Genomic DNA, 22,753 nt, shown 5'->3' on the forward strand with positions numbered 1-22,753 from the left:
TTTTTTTCTTTCTGAAACCTGGACATCAGTTCATGCGTATGGCCACAGACTTCAGTCAGTCGATTGAACTTTAGTTACCAGTTTCTCTGAAGACCATCCAAGCTGGCTTGGGCACTGTTCAGTTTCTAAGGTCATTGTGCCCAGTTGTTACTCTTGTCTCTTCAGTGAGAAATTCTGTCTTTCAGTACTGATCATGTCAGTCAGGCAGTCATAGTCATTGAGTGCTTTCTAAGCGTTGGAGAGAGTACAGTGTAACAGAGTTGGTAGACAGATTCCCTGCCCACAACAAGCTTACAATTTCGAGGGGGAGGCAGACATTAATTTAAATAATTATGGATATGTGCCTAAGTGCTGAGGGGCTGAGGGAGGGGGAAATAAAGGGCGCAAATCTAAGCACAAGGGCCGCGCCGAAGGGAGTGGGGAAAGAGGGAATGAGGGCCTGCTTGGAGAAGGCCTTTAGGAGGAGATATGACTTCCGTAATGCTTTGAAGGAGGGGAGTGGAGAGTGGTCGCCAGTCAAATAATAATAATAATGATGGCATTTGTTAAGCGCTTACTATGTGCAAAGCACTGTTCTAAGCGCTGGGGGGATACAAGGTGAGCAGTTTGTCCCACATGGGGCTCACAGTCTCATGTGAATAGTGTCCCTCATTCCAATTTGTCCGAATCAACATTCATTTTCTGTTCAGCACACTGTTAGCTCCCCGCAATGTTGATGCAAAAGCAAAGAAATGAAATGAGGAATTAAAAAGTCTAGCTTGTCCTTCAGGAGGCTTCTCAGCAGCAGTGTGTGGTGACAACGGGGCATCAGAGTACACGATTACCGTGGCAGCGGCCTTCGCTCTGTGCTTGGATCGCCCGAGACAGGGCGGCAGTGCTTCTTTTTATTTCTGAGGATGCTGAGTCTCAGGATCTGTGGAGACCATCTTCTTGACCGGTTGGTCATCCAGAACACTGCTGCGGAGGAGAAGCGTTGGGATGACTTCTGCACCTTTGAAGCAGATTTCGTCTCCTTTTTTTTCATGGTATTTGTTAAGTGCTGACTCTGTGCCAGGCACTGATCTAAGCACTGGGGTAGATGCAGGGTAATCAGGTTGGACACAGTCAATGTCCCACGTGGGGCTCACAGTCTTAATCCTCATTTCACAGATAAGGTGACTGAGCAGAGGAGTGAACACAACAGGAGGTCACACAACAGTCAGAGCCGGGATTAGAACCCAGGTCCTTCTGATTCCCAGGCCCGTGCTGCATCCACTGGACCACACCACTTCCTCCTCTTCCAAGAGAGGTCTGCCTCGTTGGGGGCTTAGGACAGTCTAAGTGGCAGGGGAGGACAGTTATTTAATCCCCATTTTTGAGGAAACTGAGGCACAGAAAAGTTAAGTGACTTACTCAAGGTCACAGAAGGCAAGTAATAATAATTATAATAATGATGGCATTTGTTAAGCGCTTACTATGTGCAAAGCACTGTTCTAAGCGCTGGGGGGATACAAGCTGATCAGGTTTCGGAAAGAAAAAAATACTCAATTTGGAAATCATATACAGATCAATTGTATATGTTGAGCAATCACTGTGTGCAGAACACTAAGCACTTGAGAGAACATAACAATATAAGAGTTGGCAGATATGTTCACTGCCCACAATGAGTTTACAATCTAGAGGGAGAAACAGACAATAGAAATAAATAAATTCCAGATGTGTAACTGCATTCTGTGGGTCTGAGGGAAGGGTGAATAAAGGGTGCAAATCCCAATGCAAAGGCAACACAGAAGGAAGTGTGTTGTTAATTCATCAATAATTCATTAATAATATTATATTAATATAATTATATTAAATTCATTAATAATAATGATGGCATTTGTTAAGGGCTTACTATGTTCTTACTACACTGTTCCAAGTGCCGGGGGGATACAAGGTGATCAGGTTGTCCCATGTGGGGCTTACAGTCGTCACCCCCATTTTACAGATGAGGTAACTGAGGCTTCAAGAAGTTAAGAGACTTACCCAAGGTCACACAGCAAACATGTGATGGAGCCGGGATTTGAACCCATGACCTCTGACTCCCAAGCCCGGGCTCTTTCCACTGAGCCACGCTGCTTCTCTAGTGGAGGCAAACGTTGAACACAGGTTTCTTGACTCCCAGGGCTGTGTTCTTTACATTAAGCCGTGCTTTTGACACATTCACAATAAATTCTTGAAAAAAAAAATCAGACAAGGGAAAACTATCATTGCTGAATATCCTGTCTAATCAGCAGTGTGATATCATTTGAAATGTCAGAAACCTAAAACTTTCCATTTGCTAGGAAAGAAAATAAAACCTCAGCCAGGCTCTTAGAGAGACCAATTCCCTCCTTATAGCTAGATTCCCACACTCCAAATAGCAACAATACATCAGCCTGTGAATCAAAAAAGCTGGAGACAAAACTACAAAAATGTGTTCAGTGTAGACTGTTATGCAAATAGGGGCTAAAAGATTATCTAAAATTCAATCCAGATAGGTGAGTTTCCCCACCGAGTAACAAGAAACACCTTTAGCTTCAGCCTCTCACCAAGAGGGAGCTGTTCAATAAGGTTCAGCCCGCATCTTTATGTAATCAAGATTAATGAGACTCATTAAAGAATAGAAGCAATCCTCTCTGAGAAAAGCCCAAATTAAAAAGACGTAGCTCATGAATCCTTGCAGCATCTGAACTGCTGGGCATGTGTGCGAAACCAAACATGAAGACATTTTTACCGTGTGTTGGAAGTAAAGGAAGTGTAGTTTTTTAGGGGGAACAAATAGCAAAGTATTAATGAGTAGTAGTGTGGCCTCGCAGAAATAGCTTGGACTTGGGAGTCAGAGGAACTGGGTTCTAATCCTGCTTCTGCCAGTCATTTGCTGTGTGACTGTAGGCAAGTTGCTTAATTTCTCTGTGGTTCAGTTTCCTCATCGGTAAAATGGGGATTCAATGCCCGTTCCTCCCCTCTATTTTGACCGTGAGCCCCATGAGGGATGGGGACCGTATCCGACCTGATGATCTTATAGCTACCCCAGTGCTTTGAACAGTACTTGACCGATAGTAAGCACTTAACAAATACCATTGTGATAATAATTATGATATTAATTATGATAATTATGATAATGAACAATTCTGGAAACAAAGGTGAAAGCAGAATATAGGTGGGAAAGAAAGAATGAAAACTTGAGATAACAATGATGGTATTTGTTAAGCGCTTACTATGAGCGAAGCACTGTTCTAAGCGCTAGCGGGGATACAAGGTGATCAGGTTGTCCCACATGGGGCTCACAGTCTTAATCCCCATTTTACGGATGAGGTCACTGAGGCCCAGAGAAGTGAAGTGACTTGCCCAAAGTCACACAGCTGACAAGCAGTGGAGCTGGGAGCCACGACCTCTGACTCCCAAGCCCACTAAGCCACGCTGCTTCTCGTGATAATGATGTAAAAGAGACAAAGTGGAACTTTTTTTTTACAGTTTTCTCTCATTGGTATCTATTTTGTCCTGGTGAAGGATCCAGGAGGGAAATGTTATTACCCCATTTTACAAGAAGGGGTGATCGGGGGGCAGAGGTGGCTGGGTGGAAGAGCAGTGTGACCTCCAGTCTGTAATCTCCTTGTGGGCCGGGATCATGTCTACTTACTCTATCGTATTGTTCTCTCCCAAGCACTTAGTGCAGTGCTGTGCCCCAAAAAATCAATCGTATTTATTGAGCGCTTACTGTGTGCAGAGCACTATAAAAAATACCACTGATTGATCTTTCCCACTAGACTGTAAGCTCATCAGGGGCAGGGAATGTATCTGTTGTATTGTACTCTCCCGAGAGCTTAGTAACCGTGCTCTGCACACAATAAGTGCTCAATAAATCCAACTTACTGACTGATTGATTTGATTGACTGCCCTTCAGCCTTGTCTCTTTTCTGAACAGGATCATGGCTACGTCGGCATGAATTGGATTGAGTGTTCCAACCCAGACTTTTTTTCTATTTTTCATTTCAGGCTACGGTCAGACCGGTCCAATGTCTCAGCGGGCCGGTTACGATGCCGTCGCCTCTGCCGTTTCTGGCCTCATGCACATCACGGGGCCCGAGGTAGACGCAGTCTTTTGTTGTATAGTTGTGTGTGTGTGTGTGTGTGTGTATGTGTTTGTGTTCCCAAAGAAAAGGTAGTGGCTCTCCTTCATTTCCCCTTGCTAACTCCTCGTTCCCACATCCCAAGAATTCAATCTATTGTGTTTATTAATAATGACAACAACAATAATAATAATGGTGGTATTTGTTCATTCATTCATTCAATCGTATTTATTGAGCGCTTACTGAGTGCAGAGCACTGTACTAAGCGCTTGGGAAGTACAAGTTGACAACATAGAGAGAGATGGTCCCTACCCAACAGCGGGCTCTAGAAGGGGGAGACAGAGAACAAAACAAAACATAGTAACAAAATAAAATAAATAGAATAAATATGTACAAATAAAATAATGAATACATATATACATATATATAGGTGTTGTGGGGAGGGGAAGGAGGTAAGGCCGGGGAGAGGGGGAGAGGAAGGAGGGGGCTCAGTCTGGGAAGGCCTCCTGGAGGAGGTGAGCTCTCAGTAGGGCTTTGAAGGGCTTTGTTAAGCGCTTACTATGTGTCAAGCACTGTTCTAAGCGCTGGAGGAGATACAAGGTAATCAGGTTGGGTACAAGGAATGTCCTACGTGGGGCTCGCAGACTTAATCCCCGTTTTACTGAAGAGGTAACTGAGGCACAGAGAAGTTAAGTGACCTGCCCAAGGTCACCCAGCAGACAAGTGGCAGAGCCGGGTTTAGAACCCAAGCCTTTTTGACGCCCAGGCCCGTGCTCTATCCATTAGGCCACACTGCTTCCCTCCTGAGAGCTTACTACGTGCAGAGCATTGTACTGAGCACTTGGGTGAGTACAGTACAAGAGAAGTAGCAGAAACGTTCCCTGCCCATAATCAGCTTACAGACTAGAGGGGGTAATAAATCTATTAATTTGAATAGATAAGTAATTTGTAATATGTAATTTAAATCTACGTACATAAGTGCTGTGGTGTTGGGGGTGGGGCGAAGCCATAGGGACGGAAATATTTTCGGTTTTAGCCTTCACTGCAAAGTATTGTAGGACTTTTTCCTGAAAAGAAATTAGTGCCATTAGGGGAATCATTCATGAGTTCATAGTTTTAAACAGTTTATTGGGTATTAAGTCATTATTGGGTCATTTGTAATAGGAAGTCAAAATATCCATAACTGTACAAACGTGTTTGAAGTAAGGCATCTGTGGTAGATTTGGCTCTGAATAGGTAAGACATCTTGTTTATAAGGAAATTAGACTCTTTTGAAGGTACTGGAAAAGTTTACTTGGTAAAGGGTAAACTGCCCTCCCTTCTTTCGGGTAGGAGAGTGGAATGTTTACTTTTGATGTTTAGTCCAAATACAAATTTCAGGATCGTACAAGTTTAGGGTCAGAATGTCGCCTCGTGGTAGAGTTATTAGTTTTCATAGTCTATAACAGATGGGGATAGTAATTTTAAGAGCAATCAGGTAGACATTTAATTTCTACTTTTGGTTATTTAGAAGCCAAACTGCAAACTCCATAGCCTTTCTGAAAAAGTCTGCCTACATAGCATGTTTAAATGAAAAAGCTTCATTAATCATCCTTCACTGAAAATAAAGCACCGGAATTCTTTTTCCTGGGCTTTGTTGATTTGGGGTTAATGGCCATAGCTGGACCTCTGTTGGCAAATATTCCACGTAGCTCAAAGGGATGTCAAGAGCTAATGATGAAATCCTGTTTATGGGTTTAACAATGCTAGTTTACTCCTGCTAACATGAGGTAATAAGAGCTTTTCAGGTTGAAGACAACGACTCAGGGACCTCTATCCCTGGCCACTGGGTGAATAGCACAGAGATCTCCCACTGTTGGGTAGGGACTGTCTCTATGTGATGCCAATTTGTACTTCCCAAGCGCTTAGTACAGTGCTCTGCACATAGTAAGCGCTCAATAAATACGATTGATTGATTGATTGATTGATTGATTGAAGCCTGTATTTTCAGAGGGAAAACAGCGAGGTCATGACACATCCTGAGAAGCAGCATGGCCTGGGAATCAGAGGACTTGAGTTTTAAACCCAGTTCTGCCATTTGCCTGCTGGGTGACTTTGGGCAAATCACTTAAACTTCTCTGGGCCTCTGTTTCCTCATCTGTAACATGGGGACTCAATGCCCCTTCTTCCTTATGCTTAGACTGTGAGTCCAGTTTGGGACAGGGACTGCTTCCGAACTGATTAACGTATACATACCCAGTGCGTAGAATAATGTTTGACTTAGTAAATGCTTAACAAATACCACCGTTACCATTATTATTACTAGGGGAGAGGAGACAAGGCTCTGGCTCTTGCTCCAATTGGCGCTATCCTAGAGGTGGCCCAGCCCCCTAGACATCTGAGCCATTTGGGCAATTTTCAGAGAATTTAGTGGCTGCCTGTTTTAGAAGCTGGAGAAGAAGCTGGTGATCTTGAAGTTTAATGTCCTTCTCCATGGGCTAAATTGAGATTTGGACAATCCTTTTAGACGGTGAGCCCACTGTTGGGTAGGGACTGTCTCTATATGTTGCCAACTTGTACTTCCCAAGCGCTTAGTACAGTGCTCTGAACACAGTAAGCACTCAATAAATATAATTGAATGAATTTGGACCTCCCACTGTCACTGTCACAGTTGTCCTCCCTGCCAGTGCTCTTTCAAATGAATTTAATGGCCTACTTTTGTTCTTATCATTTGTATTACTCCCTTACATACTACATATTCCCAATCCAACCAGGTATGATCCTTGAAAATGAAATTGTGTTGCAGGGTACCATTTCCCAGACACTCACGTGTTGTAGTAGCAGCTGTAAAAGTATTTATTATGTGCCTACTGTGTGCAAAGCATGGAGTAAGCCCTGGGAAAGAAGTACATGGATGATGATGATGATGATGATAATAATAATAATAATAATAATAATAATAATAATAATAATAATGGCATTTAAGTGCTTACTATGTGTGAAACCCTTTTCTAAGCTCTGGGCGGCGGGGGGAATACAAGGTGAGCAGGTTGTCCCACGTGGGGCTCACAGTCTTAATCCCCATTTTACAGATGAGGTCACTGAGGCACAGAGAAGTGAAGTGACTTGCACAAAGTCACACAGCTGATAAGTGGTGGAGTCGGGGTTAGAACCCATGACCTCTGGCTCCTAAGCCCGAGCTCTTTCCACTGAGCCACGCTGCTTCTTTTGGATGAGATCATCATCATCATCAATCGTATTTATTGAGCGCTTACTATGTGCAGAGCACTGTACTAAGCGCTTGGGAAGTACAAATTGGCAACATATAGAGACCCTACCCAACAGTGGGCTCACAGTCTAAAAGGGGGAGACAGAGAACAAAACCAAAGATACTAACAAAATAAAATAAATAGAATAGATATGTACAAATAAATTAGAGTAAAAAAATATGTACAAACATATATACATATATACAGGTGCTGTGGGGAAGGGAGGGAGGTAAGATGGGGGGATGAGATGAGAGTGCTTTGCACATAGTAAGCACTTAATAAATGCCATCATTATTATTATATGGGCACAGTCCCTGGCCCCCAAAGGACTCACAAGCTGAAATTCTTGGTTAGAATTTCACTCCACTGGGCCACACTACTTCTCTCAACCTTTTCGGTTTTAAAAACCAAAGCGCTCGCTGGGAACCAAATCTACATTTATGAGAATTCAGCCGACTTGGGTGCTTGATTTCCGAATAAGATGATGAGGGTGAGAGCAGTATTTTTCCTTTCAATGACAATGACAGCTTTATTTGCAGTTTACTATTCATTGTCGTATTTAATGAGTGCTTACTGTGTGCAAAGTACTACCTCTCTTGATACTCCTGCTTTCAGCAGAATCCATTACTTTTGGCAGGGTTTGCTTGGAGGTGTTTTTCATGACATTGGGCTTTAGAAACAGACCAGTTCCACTTCCAGGTTGTTTTCCTTAAGGAAGGCAGGGCTTGTGTCTGTTATAGTGTTGTGTTGTATTCTCCCAAGCACTTAGTACAGTACCCTGTATTCCGGTAAGTTGTCACTAAATACAATTGATTAATTGATAATAAAAACAATGGCATTTATTAAGCACTTACTATGTGCAAAGCACTGTTCTAAGCACTAGGGAGGTTACAAGGTGATCAGGTTGTCCCACGTGGGGCTCACAGTCTTCATCCCCATTTTTCAGATGAGGTAACTGAGGCACAGAGAAGTTAAGTGACTTGTCCAAAGTCACACAGCTGACAAGTGGTGGAGCCGGCATTTGAACCCATGATCTCTGGCTCCAAAGCCCGTGCTCTTCCCACTGAGCCACGCTGCTTCTCTAATGGATAAGACTATTGCAAATGCAGTTCAGATGCAGTCAGGCATTTTCGACTACCACCAGCTTTCAGTTTTCCTTTGGAAATTCAGGGATGTTCAGGAACCCTTTTTGTCCAGAAAGAGTAAAATCGACGTCCTGTAGGTTACAAGGTCCCGCGTAGGAACCCCCCGGAGAAGATTTCCTATGACCGAAAGGCAAGTAAAGGTGAAATAAATTGCTTCAGCAAAAGAGATCTGGAAGAAAATTAGCGAAAGAGTGAAGAACAAATGAAAGGATACATTGAAGCCTCTCAAGGTATTAAATGAGAAAAGAAGTTTAGTTTGTGAGAAAGAATTCTGGTAATTTTCCTAGACCTCCAGAGAGCGCTGTTGCCCAATAAAAATTTTCAGGAATAGATTGGGAAAGAAAAAGAAAGTGGATTTCAGGGGTCAGAGTACAGGCAGATGGGGACAAGAGAATGGGGACTCTATTTTTTTCTTAACAGACCCCATTTCAAACATTTTAATTTTCCTATACATCACAAAAATACACATTTTTTAAACTGTGATCAAAGAACATTTTTTTCCCCCTTCTGCTTTTGTTACTGCGATTTTTGACTTCATTAATCGTTTACTTCCATTTGCCCCATCTGTAATATAGGGTAATAACGTCAGGTCTCTTTTTGCCACTTAGGGGTTTGATGAAGAGTGATAATGAAATGTTGGCTTGAGCTTCTTGGAAGAAATAGAAATGGCAAATTCAGTTGGCAGGGACTATCATTCAGAGTTTGATAATCAGATCTCCCCATCATCACTGAAGTAAAATCATCATCATCATCATCATCATCAATCGTATTTATTGAGCGCTTACTATGTGCCGAGCACTGTACTAAGCGCTTGGGAAATACAAATTGGCAACATATAGAGACAGTCCCTACCCAACAGTGGGCTCACAGTCTAAAAGGGGGAGACAGAGAACAAAACCAAACAAACTAACAAAATAAAATAAATAGAATAGATATGTACAAATAAAATAGAGTAAAAAAATATGTACAAACATATATACATATATACAGGTGCTGTGGGGAAGGGAAGGAGGTAAGATGGGGGGGATGGAGAGGGGGACGAGGGGGAGAGGAAGGAAGGGGCTTCGTACAAGGACTGTTAGATTGGAAGGATTTTGAGCTCTTCTACTCTAGTGCTATCAATCAATCGGTTGATATTTATTGTGTGATTACTGTGTGCTGAGCACTATATTAAGCACTTGGGGGAGTTTGGTACAATAGAGTTGGTATACACCTTCCCTGCCCACAGTGAGTTCTCCTCAGCCCCCTTTTTTTAATGGTATCTGGTAAGTGCTTACTATGTGTCCAGCATGATTCTAAATGCCGGGGTAGGTATAAGTTAATCAGGCCGGATACCTATTCCACATAAGGCTCACAATCAAGTAGGAAAGAGAACAAGAACTGAATCTCCAACTTGCAGTTGAGAAAACTGAGGCACAAAGAAGTTAAGTGACTTATCCAAGGTCACAGAGCAGGCACATTTACGGTACTGTGTTCCCAGTGGATGTTCAGTAAGTACTATTAATTGTTGAGATCAACCCATGCTCAGCCTATTTGACACAGGGGGATATGGACTCTTGAATAAGTTATAGGTAGGGGAAAGCCACAGAATTTAAAGATATGTTCATAGGATGCTATGGGGGCTATAGGGGAAGGTTGAGTAAAGGTTCTTAGGAGTTGCCCCACCTTTCCTTGCTCACCTGTTTCCTCTTTTTCTTCACCTTTCCCCTCTCCCTCACTCTCATCGCTCCCCTCCCCTTTTCTACTCCTCCCCTCTCATCTGTTCAGAATCCAGGTGATTAGGAGTTTCCCCACCTTTTCTTGCTCACCTGTTTCCTCTTTTTCTTCACCTTTCCCCTCTCCCTCACTCTCATCTCTCCCCTCCCCTTTTCTACTCCTCCCCTCTCATCTGTTCAGAATCCAGGTGATTAGGAGTTTCCCCACCTTTTCTTGTTCACCTGTTTCCTCTTTTTCTTCACCTTTCCCCTCTTCCCCACTCTTTCTCCCCTCCTCTTTCCTAATCTTCCCCTCTTAACTCCCTTCTCCTCTGCCCCCTGTTCCTCTAACTCTAGCTTCCTAACCCCGTCACCTTCCATACTCATCATGATTTTAGAGGTTTCAATCCTGTTCCTGCTTGGTTGTCTCTCTGGACTGGATGCTCCATCTCCCAGATCAGGTTGGTTTTCTTTCTGCTTGTTCTCCAGTTCTATCATGTCTTTCCTAGGATGCGACAACCAGATTGAGCTCTTTTGGTGCAGGCATGCCACAGTTGTACATAATGGCAGGCCTATGGCTTTTATAGATTATGTTTTTTATATCCTTCTTGATGATGTTGTAAGAAAACAGTTGACAATGACTCCAAAATCTCTTTCTCGAGTCCACCTCGTTCTCAGGGTCCATAATCGCCTTTAGGGTTATTTTTTCCTAACTGCATTTTTGCGTTTCCCCATGTTGAAACACATTTATCACTCTCCTGCCCACTTAGCTCTGTGAGATTTTTTTTTTTTGCAGTTGCTCCCCATCTGCACAGCACTTCACCATGCAGAAGAGCTGATCGTCATCTGCAGACTTGATGATTCCACCGCACACTCCCTCTTCCAGATGGTTTATAAAAATGTTAAATAGAACCGGTCCCAGCTCCAGTCTCTGGGGGAACCCCACTATTTACATTTCTCCATCCAGCAAAGTGACCGTTTATCCCTTCTCTTTGTTTCCTATGTTTTAGCCAGTTTCCTATCCATGACAGCGCATTCCATTCAATCCTACAATGACTCATTTTTTTAAAGCCCCCAGTGCCAAACTTAGTCGAAGGCCTTCTGAAAATCGAAATGCATTATGTCCACCGATTCCCCTCGACCCACATGTTTACTGACCCCTTGAAAAATCTCAGTAATGATTGATTTCTCCTTACAGAAACTATATTTTCTTTTCTCCAGTAGGTTGTGTTTTTCCAAGTGTTCACTGAGCCTGAGCTTCACTGTAGATCTATCGAGAGACTTGCTGGTCTCTAATTCTTCCTAGAGTCTGTTCCGGGATCTTTCTTCTATATGCAAGTTATGGTGGCTATCCACTAGGCCTTAGAACCATGGTTTTTATATACATTATTGAAATGATAGGAGGCATTCAAATGTCGGCTCCTGAGGTTCTGCAGAATCAGTCAGTCAATCCATGATCCTTATTGAGCACTTTCTGTGTGCAGAGCACTGTACTAAGTGCTCTGGGAGGGTCCAATATCACAGAGTTGGTAGTCACATTTCCTGCCCATAACGAGCTTGCAGTCTAGAGGAGGTGTCCGGAAGATAGCATCTAGTCCTGATATTTGTTTATGGCTGTACCAAGTCAGCTCCCCATTTCCCTTCCTTTCACTCCATTATGCTGTCACTTGTTCCCAACTTTTACTCTTCCTTTCTAGCCTCCTAAATCCCCATTCTCTAGGTTCTATCGCTGGCCCTCCAGGTGCCTCCTCAGTGGTCCAACATCAATCAATCAATCAGTTGTATTTATTGAGCACTTACTAAGGGCAGAGCACTGTTCTAAGTGCTTGGGAGAGTACACTATAGCAATATCACAGGCACATGGGGTTAAAACCTCAGGCTAGGTGAGGATTATAGGAGAAAGAGATAATGAGGGAGTAGTAGAAAGCATTTGTTTGCTAGGAAAAGGGTGAGTGGCAACAGGAAGTAATAAGTTTTCAGTAGCAGAGGTGAGGATGGTTTGCAGTGGGTGTAGGTCTCCAATCAATCGTATTTATTGAGTGCTTACTGTGTGCAGAGCACTGTACTAAGCGCTTGGGAAGTACAAGTTGGCAACATATAGAGACGGTCCCTACCCAACAGCACTTTCTCCAGCAGAATCAGGTGAGGAGGAGGAGTGGATTGAGACAGATCCAGGTTGGAAAGGAGTTGGTTCACAGTGTTGGAGGAGTTCCAAAGAGAACAGCCGATGAACGTGGTTGTGGGAAGGGAGGAGAATAAGTGGTTGGAAAGGTCTGGGCCCCGTGGTGGTGGAAAAAGGTGGTTTAGGGAGGAAGAGAAGAAAAGGAATATGAGCCGTGTCTGCTCACCTTGGTCACACCTGCTTTACAAACACCTCATTCATACTCCAAATCTCCCAGTCTCTCTCTCTCCCTGTCCTCTCCACCTGCCCACTGGAAGTGATAGTCCCAGCCAGAGTTCCTATAGAAGGTTGCTGAGGTGGTTTAGCGCTCTCTTCCTTGTGAGCTCACAGAATGGCGGACAAAGTATGTCATGAGACCGAAAGCCGGATGGCTTATCTAGAAGCAGGAAGGGAAGGAGCCCGGTTTGTTAGGACGACTTCCGTTGGGACCGATCATCATCATCAATCATATTTATTGATCATTAATCGTATTTATTTATTGACCGATCCAAATGTATGGTAATGCGGGGGCCAGGGAAAGCTCTATTGATCCATTCTGGTCAGCCTAGCCCTCATTCAGACCAGGTTGGTATCTCTGCCTGATATGGTGACCCCCATAGGATGAGCTCGTTGTCTTGGGAGTGCCCCAGTCAGGGAGCCCTACTTATGTGGGCCCCCAGCTTGCTCCAGGTCTAATACTGGGCATCATCCTGCTCCACTCCATGGCCTACCCAGAGCTCCACAGATTTTCACCCAGGGCAGGCAGCCTTAGCTAACCTGCCCCACCCTTGGAAGCTGGAAAAGGGGCCAGAAACGAAGCTAAGATGGCATTGGGTTGTCAGCACACGCAACTCCCCGAATCTGGCCTACATGTGGTATTCTGGTTGCCCTCACTTGGCCATGGGACAGGACCAGAGGTCCCTCTCATTACCAATTGTCAGCTGTGTGACTTTGGGCAAGTCACTTAACTTCTCTGTGCCTCAGTTACCTCGTGTAAAATGGGGATTAAGACTGTGAGCCCCCCGTGGGACAACCTGATCACCTTTTACCTGCCCAGTGCTTAGAACAGTGCTTTGCACATAGTAAGTGCTTAATAAATGCCGTCATTATTATCATTATTATTATTACCAACTTTGGAGCCTCGTGAGGATGAGTTGCAGTTCTAATCCTGGCTCCATCACTTGTCAACTGTGTGGCTTTGGGCAAGTCACTTAACTTCTCTGGGCCTCAGTTACCTCATCTGTAAAATGGGGATTAAGACTGTGAGCCCCACATGGACAACCTGATTACCTTGTATTTCTTCCAGCACTTAGAACAGTGCTTGGCACATAGTAAGTGCTTAACAGATACCATCATTATTATTATTAGTATTTCCCCCTCAGCTTCTTTTTGCCCAGACAGCCGGACTGAGGTAACTGTGGGGCTCGTATGCCTAACGTCTTTCCTGGGCTGGGGCAGGGACAAACCTAATCCCAGTGGCATGGAGGTCAGTCAGTTGCATTTATTGAGTGCTTACTATGTGCAGAACACTGTACTAAGCACTTGGGAGAGTACAGTACTACAGAATTAGCAGACACCTTCCCTGCCAGTAATGAACTTAACACTACTACTGCTGCTGTTACTACTACTGGGCTATAGCTGACAAAGTTGAAGCGTTTTGACATTTCTCCCTTCATTGTCCCCTGAGACAAATGACGGTTTGCTTCTCCCAGGCAGCCAGAAATACACATAACTATCCTGAGTCTGAGTCCTCTTCAGTGGGAAATACCCACAGGAGTCAGGAGAGTTTAATTTGTGACTTACCAGGCTCTGAAGAGAGTCTTCTCAGAGTTGTCCAGACAGATGGAGTTTTGACAGTCATTTTGAGAAACAATTTAAATTTCAAAAATTAAACCTTTGATTTTTATTTTTTTTTAGATGTTTTGATTTTTAGAAAGCCCATTTTAGAACGCTCGGTATAGCTCTGTCCCCAGTTGTCTTGAACGTTATCGGTGGTTTAAATAAGTGCTTTCTGTCGAGTGTTTCGTTTACCGACACTATTTCCGTCAGCTGGTTCTTCTGACATCACCGATGCCATTTAGGACTGTGGATGCTGAAGGTTCCCATTGCAGAGTAGAAGTGATAATACATCCCATCTTTAAATAGCTTATCTCTATATAGCACAACTACATCTTTGCATCTGGAATACTATTTCGGTTTCCTGGCATCCACACGCCAGTAAAAGGTAGAGCAGTTGGAGTAATTTCACAGAAGAGCAGTGAACGATTAAAGGAGTATAAAAGAGTGATTTAAGAGGAATGATTAAGATTGGTTAAATGATGGATGACTGATATAATAATAATGGCATTTATTAAGCGCTTACTATGTGCAGAGCACTGTTCTAAGCGCTGGGGAGGTTACAAGGTGATCAGGTGGTCCCTCGTGGGGCTCAACAGTCTTAATCCCCATTTTACATAGGTATGGGGTATTTTGGAGGGACAGGAATTGAATATGGTGTGGTGACATGGAAGTGTTATCCGTGTGCGTGGTGTGGTCACAATTTTTTTTTTAATGGCATATAAGTGCTTACTATGTGCCAGACATTATAGTAAGCAATCTGGCTGGACACGGTTCAAGTTCCACATGGGGCTCATGGTCTTAATCCCCATTTTGCAGTTGTGGTAACTGAGGCCCAGAGGAGTGAAGTCTCACCCAGGAGGTCACACAGGAGACAAGTGGTGGATCCGGGATTAGAACTCAGGTCCTTCTGACTCCCAGGTTCGTGCTGTATCCAATGAGCCATGCTGCAAAATTTCCATCCTTTATCTACAGACCTGGGATGGATCTCTTTTCATGGTTGGATCATGGGCCGGAAATTGAGGCTGTGTGTGTAAGTTCCCTGTGGGCAGGGAGCATGTCTGATGCTTCTTTGATCTTTCCCCAAGTGTTTAGTGCATTGCATCGCACCCATTTGGCCCTCCGTAAGTACCATTACTACTGTCAGTACTACTAGTAATAGCTGGAAAAGAAAAAAAAAATTCCTATGGCAGCCTAGTTCATCTAAGCTAAATATTGAGAGAAAGATTGATGGGGAATTTCTAGGTTGGTGAGAAGTTTGAATTTGTTGTTTGATAGATTCAGGTTCAGATTAAACACTTAGTTTCACTTCCTCCAAGAGGAAGATAAATCTGACCGTATTGCATTCCTTCTCTTTCCTGTAAAAAAATGGGAGAGACAGAAATCCCTAGAGAGCTTTGGAGTGCAGGGAAGTTCGTCCAGAGTCAGAAGGAAAGTGAATATCTGCTTCAATTCAGGCTTCCCCTCTGGTGGAAACCTTTGGCTCTCTGTATTGATGAGGGGATCAGCTTTGACCATGACAAAAAACACAGTAAAGAGATTATTAGAGGAGTAACAAATCCGTGTGTGTTTAAGGCCACAAGGCTTTCAAGTGTCTTTTCAAACATGACTTGGTTAACCTTGGGTTTCTGGGTCCCATTTTATAGGAAATTCCCCTAGATCTCATGTTTATGTGGCATCCTGGGGTTTCATTAGGGTAAGGGGAGGGGAGGATTTTTGTTCTAGGATCCTGTCCCCCTCTCTCATGCTACAAAGAGGGAAGTAAACTGGGGGTTTAGGGCAAGGGGAAGCAGGATGGCCTAGTGGATAGAGCACAGTCCTGGGGGTCGGAAAGACCTGGATTCTAATTCTGACTCCACCACTTGCCCAAGGTCACACAGCAGACAAGTCAATTCACTTTTCTGTGCCTCAGGTTACCTCATCTGTAAAATGGAAATTAAGACCATGAGCCCCATGTGGGACAGGGACTGTGTCCAACCTGATTAGCTTGTATCTACCCCAGTCCTTAGAACAGTGCTCGACCCATAGCATAAGTGCTTAATGAATACCAGCATTATTGTTATTATTATGATGATGAAATTGGATGTATTACAGCTCTCCAAATGGGAAAATGATCCCTGGGGTGCCACTGCTGGAGGAGGGATGGGAGGTATTCGTCTCTTCATCTACTCTTGTTTGAGTTCCTGTGTTAAACCAGCTTGGCATCAGAGATCGTTTCTGGACCTGGTTTGAAAAATGCTAGTCTTTGGCTAGAAAATTAACCAAATAGTTATCTTCTCAATGAAGAAAGAATAAGAAACATCTTTCAAACTTTACTATATTTCCTTTTCTAAACACAGAAGGGCCTGTAGGTGATATTAGACTGTCCAACTCTCCCAAGCACTCAGTACAATGCTTTGCACACAGTAAGTGCTCAGTGAATAGCACTGAGGATGATAGTGATGTTATTTAACTTCTCTGTGTCTCAAGTACCTCATCTGTGAAATGGGAATTAAGACTATGAGCCCTATGTGGAGCCGGGACTGTGTCCAACCTGATTAGCTTGTATCTACCCCATTTCTGCCCCCATTTGCCAGGACTAAGTCTATACAAGCCCCAACACAAATGAAATCCTGCCTTGAGATGTTGGGGATATGACTGTTAAAGTAGAGGTGTGTGCCACAGCCATGCAGTCTTCCAGGGTTGCTTGCCAGTGGAGAGGGGTAGGATTAGGGTTAGTGGATAGAATACAGGACCTGCATTCCAATCCCGGCTCCACCATGTGTCTGCCATATGACCTTGGACAAGTCACTTAACTTCTCTGTGCCTCAGTCACCTCATCTGTAAAATGGGGATAAGAGTGTGAGCCCCAGGTGGGACAGGGACCGTGTCCAACCTAATTAACTTGTATCTATCACAGTGCTTAGTACAGTGTTTGGCACATAGTAAGCGCTTAATGAGAACCATTATTATTGTATTATTATACAAGATAATAATTAGATATAATTAGATATAATAATTAGAGAAGCCGCGTGGCTCAGTGGAAAGAGCACGGGCTTTGGAGTCAGAGGTCATGGGTTTGAATCCCGGCTCCGCCACTTGTCAGCTGTGTGACTTTGGGCAAGACACTTCACTTCTCTGTGCCTCAGTTCCCTCATCTGTAAAATGGGGATGACGACTGTGAGCCCCACGTGGGACAACCTTATGACCTTGTATCCCCCCAGCACTTAGAACAGTGCTTTGCACATAGTAAGTGCTTAATAAATGCCATTATTAATAATTAATTAATAAGATAACCAGGTCTCACATGGAGCACACAGTCGAAGTATTGATACTCTGTGAAGTCTGCTTCTGCTGCTGTTCTCCACCAGACGTTTCCAGTACTCCTGTCTGCTACTGAAACTTTAAATGCATCCTAAGAGATGTCTCTCCAAGGCACAATGATGTGATTTGCAAGCAAATATCATGGGTATTTTTTGAGCCTTAATGTGGGCAGAGCACTGTGCTAAGCACTCGGGAAAATACAGTGCAATAGATTCAGTAGACATGCTCCCTACCCACAAGGAGCTGACAGTCTAATCATTAGCCTGCTGTTGGGTAGGGACCGTCTCTTTATGTTTCCAACTTGTACTTCCGAAGCGTGCTCTGCACACAGTAAGCGCTCAATATGATTGAATGAACGATTGAATGAATCAGAGCTTCCAGAAGGAAGCTCGATGCAAGTGAATCAATTTACTAAATAGATGATTAATTGCCTTCTTTTTATTCCACTCCTCCCCCAACCAGGATGGCGATCCAGTTCGGCCAGGTGTAGCTATGACAGATCTTGCTACTGGGCTGTATGCTTACGGAGCCATCATGGCAGGGTTGCTGCAAAAATATAAGACCGGGAAAGGCCTGCATATTGATTGCAATCTGCTCTCGTCTCAGGTAAGGGTTGAGTTGAAGAAGAATTTAAGCAAAGGCTTAAAGTGAGATTGGTGTGAGAGGGAGAGAGAGATACGCGTGTGTAGCCATTGGAAAATTTTCTTTGCAATCCTCTGTTTTTGTAAGTGCTTCAACAGTACAATATCCATGAATCGAAGTTCTTATTTGATTGATTCAAGAATAGCCTGAGAGAGGAGTTTTAGCAGACTGCTTGCTCCTCGCGTCTCAGATAGGACCTGGAACGGAAAATGATCTTAAAAGATTTGTATTTCTCTCATCATTTATTTGTCTATCCATATTAATGTCTGTCTCTCCCTTTAGACTGTCAGCTTGTTATGGGCAGGGAACATGTCTGCTTATTCTGTTGTATCATACCTTCCCAAGCACATAGTACAGTGCACATAGTAAGTGTTCAATAAAAACCACCGATTGATCCTTTAGACTGTAAGATCATTGCAGGCAGGGAACGTATCTCCCAGCTCTGTCATGTGGTACTCTCCCAAGCGCTTAGTACAGAGAGTTTGCAGGCAGTAAGTGCTCAATTGATGCCATTTCTGATAGAGATGAGGTGAAGACCACCACCGTAGGTGCAATAAAAATCCAATCAGGCAACGGAGCCCAGCTCAGACCCAAGCCCCAATCCTCCTTGAAGCTGCCCGGACCCTTTCTTGAACACTTCTTCGAGATGCCGCCTGACCCCGAGGAAGCAGGGAGGCCATTTCCTGCAGCCTTTTCTCACTCTATCCCTTCTGTCTCCCCCAGTCCCTCCTTGCTCTTCCCTGTCTCGTGCTGCTATGCCGGCCTTGTCATTTGGGACTTCAGCTTTTATCTATTTATTTACTTATTTATGTATTATATTTGTTAAATGTTTACTGTGTTCCAAACACTGTATTAAGCACTGGGGTAGATACAAGCTAATCAGATCGGACATAGTCCCTATCCCACGTGGGGCTCACAGTGTTAATCCCCATTTTACAGATGAGGGAACTGAAGTCCAGAGAAGTGAAGTGACTTGCCCAGTGCCACCTAGCAGACAAGCGGTGGAGCCGGGATGAGAACCCAGGTCCTCCGACGCCCGGGCTTTCTCCACAGGGCCATGCTGCTTCTCAGCACCTTAAAGCAGTTATTTTAATTTGCTCTGCAAGACCCCTGCAAGGTATCATTCAGGTATTATTGTCCCCATTTTACAGCTGGGGAAACTGAGGCACAGAGCAGTTAAACAGCCTGCCCAAGGCCACACAGTAGACAAGTGGCAGAGCCTAGACCAGAACCCAGGAACTCTGACTTCCTGGGTGCCGCTCTCCCAACTCTGCCACGCTGCCTCACCTAGAGCCCTATTGTTTTGTGGTTGGGATTCCAGCCTGGCTGTGATCCATCCATCCATCCATTCATCCAACCGGGAGTCTGATTTATCCCAAAGTGTCCCATTGATCAGAGTTTCCCCATCTCGTTGCCTGACTCGATCTTGGGTTTGGTTGGCGGTCAAAATTTTGACATTTGACAGTTGGTGGCTGGATCCCGCTATTGGGTAGGGACCATCTCTATATGTTACCAACTTGTACTTCCCAAGCGCTTAGTACAGTGCTCTGCACACAGTAAGCACTCAATACGATTGAATGAATGAATGAATGATCATTGGATTTCAGTTACTTTGTTTTTGACCGTTTTTTCCTGACTCTAGGACTTGAAGGCCCAAGTGCCTTGAAGTCCTAAGGCAAATCCGGGAGGTTATAAAGCCAGTGTGTCACAGCACACCAGCGAGGAAGAAGCGTTGACCTAGGAAATAGGACTTAGACAAAAAAAAAGCCTTTGATCCCCAATCCTTGCTGATTGTAGACATTTCTCTGAGATAAAAAATTTACCTGATGACATGATGAAACGAGCTAAGACATGTCCGCATTCCTAAATCAGGAAATCCATGCCAAGGTTTATGCTCCTTTAATTAATTTTGGTATTTAAGTGCTTACTATGTGCCAAGCACTGTTCTAAGTGCTGGGGGAGATACAAGGTAATCAGGTTGTCCCACATGGGGCTCACAGTCTTAATCCCCATTTTCCAGATGAGGTAACTGAGGCACAGAGAAGTTAAGTGACTTGCCCAAAGTCACACAGCTGATAAGTGACGGAGCTGGGATTAGAACCCTTGACCTCTGACCCCCAAGCCCGCACTGTTTCCAGTGTGCCACGCTGCTTCTCATAATCTCCTTTGAGATTATCTTTTCAGGACACCCAAGCAACTTGTTGCCACCAGTGGAGACATAATACTGGGCTGGATCGATCTTTCTAGGTGACACAGTAATGGCATTTCTTATTTCCACAGTGGTTCCTAAGAAAACTTGAGCTGAAATGAATTCTTAATAGAAAATAGGATCTGGAAAGATAGCCAGGGTAAAAAATAGTCCGGAAATATTTTTAATCCCTTCTTGTGCCTCCTAGCAACACTTTCAATTCTCCCCCCCTGCAACTCTCCCTCTCATAGCACATAACAGTCTTTTCCTCTACGAAGTGGTCCAAGCCCTCTTGAGTCTCTTGGTATTTTCTGGCCGGTAGATAAGTTCTACCATCATTTGGGGTACTGTATCGAACCCTGTATTGTTACTTCCTGTGGGATGATAAAGTTCTTACTTTTGTTTGACTAGAAACTCATACTTTTATTAGAGTTTGTCAGCCCTCTCCCCTACAGGGTGTTGTGGGGTTTGATACACAATAATACTGTATGTATCCTTTCCTCCTTCCCCCAGATTTTGTTAGCTTCGATTGTATACCCTCTCAGCTTTTCTGTTGGAAGGAGCCTAACTTTTTTCAGTCATTCCTCCCACGACTGCATTGTGCAGAATGGTCAGTTTTGGTTACAAGTGGGACTAACAGTTGCATGACAAAGATGATTCAAGGCAAGGACAGAAGGAGGACTATACAAGATGCTTTGACCGTTTTCATTCTTCCACTATCCCTCTAGGTAAATTGCTTTTCCAGGAAATTGAAGCTACTTAAAAAATAGAGTGAAATCCCATTAATCATTCTGGGTTTGTGTCAATGACTCTCTAAGCTTCTCAGCTTCCAGGCTGCTTGCCTGTTCAGGCATAAAACAGCAATTCCAAATGCCTTAGCAATCCCCCCCAACCCAACTTTACAGCCTTCTTTTTTTGGCGTGTATTTGAGAGGTGCCTCTAAGTGTATCCTTGACTCACCAACTTCCTGAAACCTTTGGCCACCTGTGTTCTCTTCATGGGGGTAGAAATGGCCAGATGTGCTTGTGATGCACTCACAGTAGCAGGTAACTGGGGAAACGCATTTGAGAAGCACTTGGTTTCGCAAACCACAGCGAGAAGAAATGTTCTCTTGGCTGTCTGGGAAATGTGTATAGAGCAGTTCTGGCAGCTTAGGCTGGAGTTTGTTCAAGAGAACTTTATAAATCTTTTGCAACCTTGCTCTCTGACTTTTTGTAACATTAGCTAGATTTAGTGGTATCACAACTGAGCCAGGCCAACCCAGCAACACAACCGAAATTCACTTGGCATTAACTGTCCAATATGTAACAATAATAACCAGTTTTCTTTGCATGAATATGTACATAATTTTCAAACTGTTATGTTTGACAGTTTATTCAGCAAAGAAAGCACCTAGAGATCGTTCATTATCTATGCTAAGTAGCACTGTCTAATGCTAAATTGAAATGGGCTTTAATCGCTTTAAGTCAGTCAAAATACTTCAGAGGTTGAGAGGGAGGGAAAGGGAAGTGTTTAAGCCAAGGTAAATTTTGCAGCATTACTTGCGAGTGAGGGAGAGCCGTTAAGAGATGCGGGCATTCCAAAAAGAAGGTTTGAACGGGAGCTAAATTCACTTTTTTTTTCCCCTGCATGATGATGATGTTGGTATTTGTGAAGCACTTACTATATACCAGGCACTGTACTAAGTGCTGGAGTAGATACAAGATAATAGGGTGGAGACAGTCCCTGTCCCACATGGGGCCTCATGGTCTTAATCTCCATTTTACAGGTGAGGTAACTGAGGCACAGAGAATAATAATAATAATGATGGCATTTATAAAGCACTGTTCTAAGCGCTGGGGAGGTTACAAGGTGATCAGGTTGTCCCCCATGGGGCTCAGTCTTAATCCCCATTTTACAGATGAGGTCACTGAGGCCCAGAGAAGTTAAGTGACTCGCCCAAGGTCACACAACGGACAGTTGGCGGAGACGGGATTTAAACCCACGACCACTGACTCCAAAGCCCGAGCTCTTTCCACTGAGCCACACTGCTTTTCAAGTGAAGTGACTGGCCAAAGGCCACGCAGTAGGAAAGTGGCGCAGTCGGGATTAGAACCCAAGTCCTCTGACTCCCAGATATGTGCCCTATCCACTAGGTCATACTGCATGCGCTCGAAGGGAAGCAGCATTTTCTCAGTAGAGCCGCTTGACACCGAAAGGGCTTCCAAAAGGGGCTGCTATCCGCCCAGCAACCAGAGCATCCGTATGGGGCTGACAATTTGGGGTTGGGCTTGGGGAAACCTTCCATTGATGCGGATCCTGTTCACCTAGGGTGCAATTCAAATTCATTTTTGAGCTTAATTCTTTTTCGAAAACAAGTCTGTGTGAGAGCAAATGGGGCACCAGAGCTTTGTGCAAATTCTTTACCAACCCCCTCCCCCTGGAGTGTTTTTGTTTTTTACACTGGTGTGTACAATTCACAGGATA

General features: G+C 44.0%; 1 protein-coding gene across 5 annotated transcripts in view; it reads left to right on the forward strand.

Annotated features, from left to right (window-relative positions):
• The window catches only part of SUGCT (succinyl-CoA:glutarate-CoA transferase), a 389,451-nt gene that overhangs the window by 35,420 nt on the left and 331,278 nt on the right, over positions 1-22,753 (forward strand). For all 5 annotated transcript variants that reach the window (XM_038760523.1, XM_038760522.1, XM_038760521.1 and 2 more), the window contains exons 7-8: positions 3,997-4,088; positions 17,920-18,063. In XM_038760523.1, the coding sequence (XP_038616451.1) occupies positions 3,997-4,088; positions 17,920-18,063 (236 nt within the window). The remainder of the gene's footprint in view (positions 1-3,996; positions 4,089-17,919; positions 18,064-22,753) is intronic.

The sequence above is a fragment of the Tachyglossus aculeatus genome, chromosome 18 (assembly GCF_015852505.1).
Source record: "Tachyglossus aculeatus isolate mTacAcu1 chromosome 18, mTacAcu1.pri, whole genome shotgun sequence".
NCBI classification, from domain to species: domain Eukaryota; kingdom Metazoa; phylum Chordata; class Mammalia; order Monotremata; family Tachyglossidae; genus Tachyglossus; species Tachyglossus aculeatus.